The sequence below is a fragment of the Myxocyprinus asiaticus genome, chromosome 12, assembly GCF_019703515.2.
Source record: "Myxocyprinus asiaticus isolate MX2 ecotype Aquarium Trade chromosome 12, UBuf_Myxa_2, whole genome shotgun sequence".
NCBI classification, from domain to species: Eukaryota; Metazoa; Chordata; class Actinopteri; order Cypriniformes; family Catostomidae; genus Myxocyprinus; species Myxocyprinus asiaticus.
The window spans coordinates 7,430,373-7,441,237 of NC_059355.1; the positions used below are offsets into that span (position 1 = coordinate 7,430,373).

The 10,865-nt window shown below is 35.7% G+C and overlaps 1 protein-coding gene across 1 annotated transcript; it reads left to right on the plus strand.

Annotated features, from left to right (window-relative positions):
• Positions 1–3,842: 3,842 nt before the first annotated feature.
• LOC127449098 (peptidyl-prolyl cis-trans isomerase FKBP11-like) lies at positions 3,843–9,039 on the plus strand. The gene is made up of 6 exons (XM_051712261.1): positions 3,843–4,227; positions 4,433–4,495; positions 6,967–7,054; positions 8,038–8,071; positions 8,282–8,352; positions 8,671–9,039. The coding sequence occupies exons 1-6, from the start codon at positions 4,114–4,116 to the stop codon at positions 8,874–8,876; spliced, it is 576 nt and encodes a 191-aa protein (XP_051568221.1). The 5' UTR covers positions 3,843–4,113; the 3' UTR covers positions 8,877–9,039.
• The last annotated feature ends 1,826 nt before the right edge of the window (positions 9,040–10,865 follow it).

Here is a 10,865-nt window from a genome sequence, read left to right on the forward strand (position 1 = left end):
AGCATAGGCTTTGTAATACTCGACACGGAAGTCTCGCGATGATTGGCTTTCGCATCTCAAGTCTGCTTCCAGTCAGGCCAGGTAGTCATGAATGACATGTCAAGGAGATGCTTGGTGTTACAACAAGGCTCACGTTAAATTCGTGGCATATATCTATTTTTATTATCTTTTATTATTTATTATATCTACTTCACGCCTTTCTTAAAAAAAAAAAAAAAAAAAAAAAAAGAAGCAGCAAAAATCTGGGTTACAGTGAGGCACTTACAAGAAGAAGAATTAAACACGGTTAAATTACACTTAAAAAAATCTGTTTAAAATACGGTAAAATACCGGCAACTGTGGTTACCAGAATTTTAATTAAAAATATGTTGACCATGTTTCAGGCTTTACGGGATGGATTTTTGATGCCAGTATATTTTTCGGTTCACTACTGTTTTTATTATTTAATGATATACACTTGAAATGCTAACCTTCTGTAACTATAACCTAAAAGTCTGCTTTTCACTTTAACATATTGTTACTCACTATAGTAACTAAAAAAGGCCACATGCAAGGGCGTAGATTTAGGGGGTTGTACTTGCTTGCTTGTTTTGATTATCTACCCCTGACCACATGATGACTTAAAGTTCAACAAGAGTGACCCTTAAAGGAGCAATAAGTAATACACATGTAGAGACAGTGTAACAAACACAAAACACCATCTGGGTAACACATGTGACACTACAATAATGCAATAAACATTAACTAAAGTACATAAAATATAACACTGAAAACCCCAATGTACATAACTGGATATTAAAAATAAGAAGAAACTTAACTATTCCCATAAAATATAATAAAATGTGACAGGTCACAAAAGGATCTTTTGGGAATGCCTGATTATAATTTTATTTTATTTTTTTACTGTAATTGTAACTATAGTACACAGGGCCGTAGCTAGTGGTGTACAAGGTGGTAACGATTCTAGGGGCCCACAGGTCCAGGGGGGCCCACAACAAATTCTAAACTGTATTTTTTAATAGGAAAGTGGCCCAGAGCAATATAAAGTCAGGGGTCCCGGAATTTCTTGCTACGCCCTAATAGTACATATATTCTCTTGTTAAACATAATATATATATATTTTTACCATTAATTATACAGTAAAAGCATACTTTTTACATCTAAATCTAATAATATATTTTTTTAACAATATTTTACCATACAATTACATGTACTGTCTTGTTAAATAAATTATATTTTTTACCATATATGTAAAAAATTATGGAAAATTACATAATATTTATTTGTATATTTGTAAAATGACAGACATTTTTTACAGACTAATACGCATATATTATGACTATAAAGAATAACACATTTCTTTCTTTTTTTTTCTCCCCAATTTGGCATGCCCAATTCCCAATGTGCTCTAAGTCCTCTAAGTAGTGATTTGTCTCAATCCAGGTGGTGGAGGACAAATCTCAGTTGCCTCCGTGTCTGAGACCATCAATCCACGCATCTTATCACGTGGCTTGTTGAGCGTGTTACTGCGGAGACCTAGCATGTGTGGAGGCTTCACGCTATTCTCCGTGGCATCCATGCACAACTCACCACGCGCCCCACTGAGAGCGAGAACCACATTATAAAGACCACGAGGAGGTTAACCCAATGTGACTCTACCCTCCCTAGCAACCGGGCCAATTGGGTGCTTAGGAAGCCTGACTGGAGTCACTCAGCACATCCTGGATTCGAACTTGGGACTCCAGGTGTGGTAGTCAGCGTCTTTACTGGATAAGCTACCCAGGCCCCCTGGTATCCAACAATTCTTGATAAATAAAGAGGACATTTTAGATAGAAGATACACTACCAATCAAAATTTGGAAACACTTGACTGAATTTTAAGTTTCAAGTTATCATAAAAACCTTTTGATCTAAAGGTTTATGCTTTAATGCTTGAAATTAGTTGTTTTGCATAGACAAGTATTATGCCTATATGCAGAATTTCCTTTCAAAATTAAAGTGGTCCAAGGCACTCAGAGTAGGGTTTAAATTTTGAAAAAGCCTTTATTAAGTCATAGCTATTGGATTAAAACATACCACAAACTGACACGTTGCGGCTTACAAGCCTTCATTGGGTCATCTTGATGAAGGCTTTGTAAGCACACGTCAGTTTGTGGTATGATTTAATCCAATAGCTATGACTTAATAAAGGCTTTTTCAAAATTTAAACCCTAATCTGAGTGCCTTGGACAACTAGAGCATCTGAACAGAATATCCCTGATTCAAAGAGCACCAGTGGGAATTATTATACACCCAAGTAGCACTCCATGCATGCTGTGTTTGACTTACAATTTTGATTTTTATTATTATTTAATTTTTTTAGTAGATGAGTTGAACAGGATACTGAAAGCCAACACACTCCAAAAAATATATTTTTGCCTGTTTTAAGGATTAACACATTTCAGTTTCATAACAAAATTCCATTAGATTGAATTGTCTAATGTAACTAAATTAAATTAATAAAACTTAAAATATTTAGTTTTTTTATTTAATTTTATTAAAGATTACTCAATACAGTGGAATTTTGTTATGAAATTGATTGTATATATGTTATGAAATTGTAATATATATAAATTAAGGCTTACACATTTCAATTTCATAACATAATTCTACTGAATGAGAAATTCTACTGATGAGTGCAGGTGCCCAGCATTCAAACAATATTGTTTAAAATGCATCCCAGGGGCGTGCTTCATAATTCCCATACTTACCGTGTTATGTCATATATTTGATTACTAATTTTCAAAAATGAGGGAAAACAGTAATAATGAAGAATGTGTAGGTTTGTCAAAACTGTTGGTAGTGTAATAAAAAAAGAGAATTAAATAAAAATTAAACTGATTCTTAAAACCATAAATATTAGGCCCTTTTCCTTCACATTCACAATGCTAAGAATTAAAGAAGCTCACTCAAAAAAATATTTTAGCCTATTATTAAAATGAATGCAATTCGATTCCATAACAACACTCCATCAAATTGAACTGAGTAATCTTTAACAAAATTAAATTAATAAAACTTAAATGTCTTAGTTTAATTAATTTAATTTTACTTCAGATTACTCAATTCAGTTTAATATAATTTTGTTATGAAATTGAAATATGCAAATCTTAAAAATAGGCTAAACATTTTTTTGAGTGAATTGGTTATATTGGTTTACTATTAACATGTAATTACAACTCATTATATAGAGGCCTATTGCTAGGTTTTAAAAGATGTTTTAAATATATATGTAGAGCGTTCAACTTTAAAGAGACACTCAGTAATTTTATCCACATGAAAAGTTTTACTTCTAAATAAATTAACTGTAGGTTTGAAAAATACAGTATGTATAAAATCATGATCACTCAGATGGGATGAAGACTCCAGTCATATCAGTAACCTTATAAAAGCTGTTTCAGTCTACATGGAGAGGGTCTCCCTCATGGGGGCCGCCATGTTGATATCACATGACCATCAGAATAATACTTGCTTAATCACAGTAACCGCCCTGCTAATGGACACTTTCACTCATGGATTAAATTAATCATGACTGACTGTGAATAGCGAATTTCAACAACTGCATGGGTAACTGAAAACTATTGCGTTTGAATGGGTCCAAGTACAAGAAGACAAAAACAAAATACTACTGAATGCACCTTTATGAGTGAGTTCAAAGCGGTACACCATTAACACAGGAGGTTTTAGAAGTGTTTTGCTCAATCCAACCCAATCTCTCAATCTCAGAATGACGAGCGCCCACTAGTGGTGAAGTTCTCCAACAGCAGCTGCAGCCCATAGGGAGCTATATGGGGAGACTTCTGGGATGCTGGCGGAATGTGAGGCGGGGATTCCAGTGACCGAGGTATTGGTCCAGTGTTCGAGGGTCGTGTAAGCCCGCCGTTATCTCTTCACTATAATAACACATCAGCTTTAACTGGCGTCTCGCCTTGAGGGACTTACATTTTGCGTGCGAGTATTTATTGCCTTCCGTAACGCTGCAAGCAGCAGTGTAGAGACTCTCTTGACGGAAGTGAGTCTGTTTTTATCATTTCTGTGGTTATTACTAGTGCTGCTTGTGCTATAACGTGAGACACAATGGGAATTCGGACTGCCATCGCTTTGATTTTGCTCGTCACATTTCCATTTGTGGCAGCCGAGGACGATGAAAGCAAGGAAAGTGTGATCGAACAGCTGGTTGTGGAGACACTGGTAAGTTTAGTCAAGTTCTTATTTTTATTTTTTATGAGTGACAAGAGTGACTATTACCACAGTCCACGTACAGTAGATGCAAACTGCACATTGTGGATATTTACAGCGTTGCAACGTTCTGCGCATTTCATGTCCTTTGCAGTACAATGCTTGTTCTGTATTAATAATTATTTCTGATTAATATATCGTTTGACCATTTTTATAGGTGATGCCGGAGACATGCACGATTACATCAACGATGGGAGACACGCTTCAAATCCACTACACGGTAAAATAAATACATAATTAAAATGCGCCGTAAAAGTGTTTTTTCTCGTTATGTTGTAAAACGAGGCACCCCAATGAAATCTCATGTGCTAAAGTAAAAATTATGTAATCACATTTTGTGAAAAATCGACTCATGGGGCTTTATTTACGCGTGAAATCGTGTCTCAGTGATGTGGCAGACTCAAGCTGACAGCTGGACTCGCGAGACCTGACAGAAAATAGATTTGTACGCTACACATAGAGTGTAAAAGAGGCCGACACCGCTTTAACTACCGTTAAAACTGAAGTGTGTCATTGAGGCACTTCTTTGTTTCGAAAGGCTATTTTAACGTTGTTTTTAGTTTTAAGGGAAACCAAATGTGCTGCTGTAACACGCTGGAGAAGGCGGAGCAACACGTCAGCGGTTGAGTCAATCGCGACTCGAGAGCAGCAGCAGAGTGGACTCCACACCAAGAAAAACTTTCTAAATTTGTTTTAAATCTTCACTACACTGAAATTGGTAACAGCTATTCTCTACCTGATTTAAAAGGATAGTTGTCACAAAAATGAAAATTATCTCATCATTTACTCACCGTCATGCCATCCCAGATTGTATGACTTTCTTCTTGTGCAGAACACAAATTAAGATTTTTTTTAAAGAATAATTCAGCTCTGTTGGTCCTCACAATGCAAGTGAATGGTGGCCAGAACTCTATAGGTCCAAATATCACATAAAGGCATTTTGAAAGTAATCCATTCGACTCCAGTGGTTTAATCAATGTCTTCTGAAGCAATCCAATCAGTTTTGGATGAGAACAGACTGAAATGTAATTCCTTTTTCACTATAAATCTTGACATAAGCAGTGTTCCTGGCTATCGTGATTTCAAGCTCAATTACACTTCCCATAGTGCCATCTAGCGCTCTGCGTATGCGTAAAGCACTAGGAAGATTAATCGACCTTGAAATCATGACCGTGCCTAGAGACTGCAATGGCAAAATGTGTAGTGAGAAATAGGTCATATTTTGGTTTGTTCTCACCCAAAACCGGTTGGATCACATCAGAAGTCATGAATTAAACCACTTGAGTCATATGGATTGCTTTCATAATGCCTTTATGTGATGTTTGGACCTTCAGAGTTCTGGCCACCATTCACTTGTATTGTATGGACCTACAGAGCTGAAATATTCTTCTAAAAATCTTCATTTTTGTTCTGCAGAAGAAAGAAAGTCAGACACATCTGGGATGGCATGAGGGTGAGTAAATGATGAGAGAATTTTGATCTTTGGGTGAACTAAACCTTTAACCCTTAAAATTAGTTTTGTTGGTGTAACCTATTATATTCAGGTTGATTCAGTAATGTTAAGTAATGTTTTTGACCTCACCCCAAAATTAAAATTCTCTCATTTACTCACCCTCATGCCATCCCAGATGTGTTTTAGAAGAATATTTCAGCTCTTTAGGTCCATTCAATGCAAGTGAATAGTGGCCTGAAGTTTGAAGCTCCAAAAAGCACATAAAGGCAGCATAAAAGTAATCCATAATACTCCAGTGGCTAAATCAATGTCTTCAGAAGTGATATGATAAGTGGGTGAGAAACAGATCAATATGTATGTCCTTTTTTACTATAAATTCTCCTCCCTGTGCAGTTGGTGGTGAAATGCACAAAGAACACATGGTAACACATGAAGCACATTTTTAGGTAAAAAAAAAAAATGTTCTATAGAAAATGTTTTGAAGAGTGGCTCTTCCAGGATCAATAAGTAATACATGTGTAGAGACAGTGCACCATTTCAAAAACACAAAACACCATCAGGGTAACACTAAAATAATGCAATAAACATTAACCAAACTACATAAATTATAACACAAAACACCCCAATGTACATAACTGATATAAAAATAAGAAGGAAAATAACTATTCCCATAAAATATAATGAAATTTTACTGTTTTTTTACTGTAATTTTAACAGTATTTTACAGTAAAAAGTACATGTATTGTTTAACATAATATACATTTTTACTGTGAATTATATGGTAAAATCTTACTTTTTACATCTAAAAAAAAAAAAAAAAAAAATTTTAAGTGAACATTTAATGTATTATCATTTTTGTAGCTTTATTGGCCAGGTCTTGCCAAGTAATATCTACATATACTGGTTTTATTCATGCCAAAAATTTGATTTCATCTGACTAAATCAACTTGACAAATTAGGTTACACCAACGAAAGGGATTTTTAAGGTTTAAATCAAGTAGAAATAGATCCTTGGAGTAATTATTGCAGTTTACTTACTACTGTCATTGTTTTGACTGTTCACTACTGTCTGAGTGGAAGTCAAGAGTTTATTTACTAATTTTACACACATTTTAGATTTTTCACACAATTTACATACACATACACATTTCTGCATCTGCTTAAACAATGTCTGCTTAAGCATTTTGATTTGAAATTCCCACCTAATTTATTTCTCCTCTCTGTTGTGTGCCGTACAGGGTCGATTAATGGACGGGAAGGTGATTGACACCTCTCTGTCTCGTGAGCCTCTGGTCGTAGAGTTGGGGAAGAGGTCTGTCATCACAGGTACAGGGCTTAGTAACTAAAATTGAACCAGAAATAACATAACAGCTTTAGGTTTATTTACCACTGACACATCTGGTCCCAATATGCACCCTATCCTATATTACTAGGAATAGCTCACCCGGAAATGAGAATTCTGTCATTATTTACTCACCCTTATGTCGTTCCAAACCCATATGGCCCATATTTCTTCTGCAGAACACAAAAGGAAGTAGTCAATGCAACTTGTGCATCAAATTCCAAGTTTTATGAAGGCATACAATCACTTTGTATGATGAACAGACCGTAATTTAAGGTTTAATTCACTATCGAATTAAAAAAGTTGAAGATGAGAAACAGATAATTATTAACTAATTAACTTTTTTACTATAAATCTCCACTTTCACATTCTTCTTCATTTGTTTTTGTTGATTCACATTCTTCATGCATATCACCACCTATTGGGCTGGGAGGAGAATTTATAGGAAAAAGGGACTTAAATATTGATCTGTTTCTCACTCACACCTATCATATCACTTCTGAAGACATGGATTAAATGCTGGAGTCGTATGAATTACTTTTATGCTGCCTTTATGTGCTTTTTAGAGCTTCAAAGTTCTGGCCACTATTCATTTCCATTGAATGGACCAACAGAGCTGAGATATTCTTCTACAAATCTTCTTTTGTCTTAAGCAGAAGAAAGAAAGTTGGGGATGGCATGAGGGTTAGTGAATGATGAGAGAATTTTTTTTTTTTTTGGTGAATAATCCCTTTAAGGTGAGTAACGCCTTAAATTACTATTATTTACGCCTTTAATAATTATACAAAACAATTGTATGCCTACAGAAGACTTTGAATATGACACGAGTTGCATGGACTACCTTTATGACACTTTTGTATTTGGCCCATGATTTCAGATATTTTGCTTGTAATAAACTGAAATAATTCACTATTACAATAGTTAAATAAAACATATCTTTAAATTGTTTGTTTTATGTATTTGGCAGGCCTAGAGCAAGCCCTGGTTGGAGTATGTGAAGGGTAAGTCGAAGTGAATGCCTGTCCTTTTAGAACGCACAACTGCGGCAGTGCATGTGGGCAGAGATGATGAACGTTAAAAGCACATATACTGAAAAATACTGTATGTCCAATACCACTTACGGATAAGGTATTTTAGGGAGATGTCTGAATCACTCACTTGAAAGGCCTATTTTTCAGTCTCTTAGTCTTCTCTATCTGTGTTTTGCTCAGACAAAAAATCAAGGTCACGATTCCGGCTCACCTAGCATATGGAAAGAGAGGATACCCTCCAACCATCCCAGGTACCATAGCAACACACTTGAAGTGACTCTAAAGCACAGTGAAAACACTAGGTGCTGCTAGGTGAAAACATTCCAAAGAGTTCAATGTGTCACAGTAGTAATGTTCTGCATATACCAAAGATGTCCATAAACTAATTCATCATCATCAGAAGTAGTAACATTGACAAGTTTTTACAGTACGTGACAGCTGGCGATTGATCATGACAGTTTTGTTGAAGATGAATGACTGTAGTTGTGGCTGAGTTATGATAAGCATGGTGGAGTTATGTGTAACAGTCACATTTCATGTGATAATCTTCAATCTCTTTGTCTTCATAGGAGACAGTGCACTTGAGTTTGAGGTGGAGGTGATCTCTCTGTCCCAGCAAACCCCTTGGCAGAAGTTAGTTAATGATGTCCTTCCCCTGGTGTGTTTGGCGCTGGTTCCCACTCTACTGGGCTTAGTAGGTCTCTACCTCTACAACAAAGCAAATGCACAACCTCAAGGAAAGAAGTGCAAAGACAAGAAAAGCAAAAAGAAATGAGAACAAAGCCAAAAATAATAAACTATTTAAATTTAAAAAAGACAAAAACTCCATGTTTGTTTGGCATTGGGTCTGTTCTCTCATTTACTCACCCTCATGCCATACCAGATGTGTATGACTTTCTTTCTTCTGAAGAACACAAATTAAGATTTTTAGAAGAATATCTCAGCTCTTTAGGTTCATTCAATTTAAGTGAATGATGGCCAGAACTTTGAAGCTCCAAAAAGCACAAAAAGGCAGCATAAAATTAATCCATACAACTCAAGTGGCTAAATCCATGTGTTCAGAAGTGATATGATAGGTGAGGTTGAGAAACAGATCAATATTTAAGTCCTTTTTAATTATAAATCTACACTTTCACTTCCACTTCCACATTCTTCTTTTTTTTGTTTTTATGGCAATTCGTGCATATTGCCATCTACTGGTCAAAGGTGGCTGGTCAAAGGTGGAGATTTATAGTAAAAAAAAAGGACTTAAATATTGATCTGTTTCTCACCCACACCTATCATATTACTTCAGAAGGCATAGATTAAACCTATGAAGTCTTATGGATTACTTTTATGCTGCCTTTATGTGCTTTTTTGAGCTTCAAAGTTCTGGCCACTATTCACTTGCATTGTATGGACCTACAGAGCTGAGCTTTTCTTCTAAAAATCTTCATTTGTGTTCTGCAGAAGAAAGAAAGGCATACATAAATGTGAGACGTGAGGGTGAGTGAATGAAGAGAGAATTTAAATTTTTGGGTGAAATTATTTTTCCTTTAAGCCCTGAAATACAGCTCAAAATCATTGTATTTTGATGTTTTCAACTGTTGATTATGTCATCTTAGGAATTATGCTTAAAATTGCTTTGATATTTGTGTCTCAAAATAACACCAGTTGCCCTTTTGACCCTAAAGTACATTTGAATAATTCTCTGAGATTGCAGATGCCTGAAGTGATTAGTAGATAATAATCAGCAATACAATGTGTCTTACATGTGAAAGGTCTTACAACTTGCCGAAATTCAATCAAGACACTGATACAGCTCAGCACTCAGATGTTAGATCTGCCAAAGTAACACTGATTTTCCCTGTTCAGGATAGAATGTAGGCATATACCTTTCTCAAGGTGAAAAGTCCAGCTTTGTAGAAGGCAGAGGAGGAGAAGGGTCAAAGCTCTTTAAGATTCAGTACTGTAGATCTTTTGGTTTTATTGTCTTCAGCTGTTTGGAAAGTTCAAAGGATATTGTTTATGTAATTGCATGTGTGAGAAATTGGGTGAATCTCACCTGTATAGACGTATATTACATGAGCATGCTTCATAAATGTTGGCTTTATTTTATTGTCCTGATTTGACTCCTTTGCACTAAATGACATACAGTAGAGACATATTTAAATGCTTCAGTGTCTAGGCAACATGTCTGTAAAGACATGCATCAATTTCTTATTCAGTCATGAATGACTAGTAGAGCTCATTTGTTTACAATAAGACGTATTGTCTAAAGATTTCCGACTCATCCAAGTTGCGTCATTAGATTATGACTTCTGAAATGCCTTAAGAAATGGGCACAGTTTTAACTAAATGGACTGTTTTATTATCCACCAGGTGAAGATCTATTAGAAAAGATAACGTAACGCTCTCCTCAACAAGCTGCATGATTTGAGGTATCATTCATGTTCGTTGCTTCCACAGAATCAATATCACTTCTGATTTCCAAGGCACAGAATGCAAACTGCTTTTGTTGTTGTTGATTATCTACACCGATCAACCACAACGTTAAAACCACCTGCCTAATATTGTGTAGGTCCCCCTCGTGGCACCAAAACAGCGCCAACCCGTATCTCAGAATAGCATTCTGAGATTATATTCTTTTCACCACAATTGTACAGAGTGGTTATCTGAGTTACCGTGGACTTTGTCAATTTGAACCAGTCTAGCCATTCTCTGTTGACCTCTCTCATCAACAAGGTGTTTCCATCCACAGAACTGCCCCTCACAGAATGTTTTT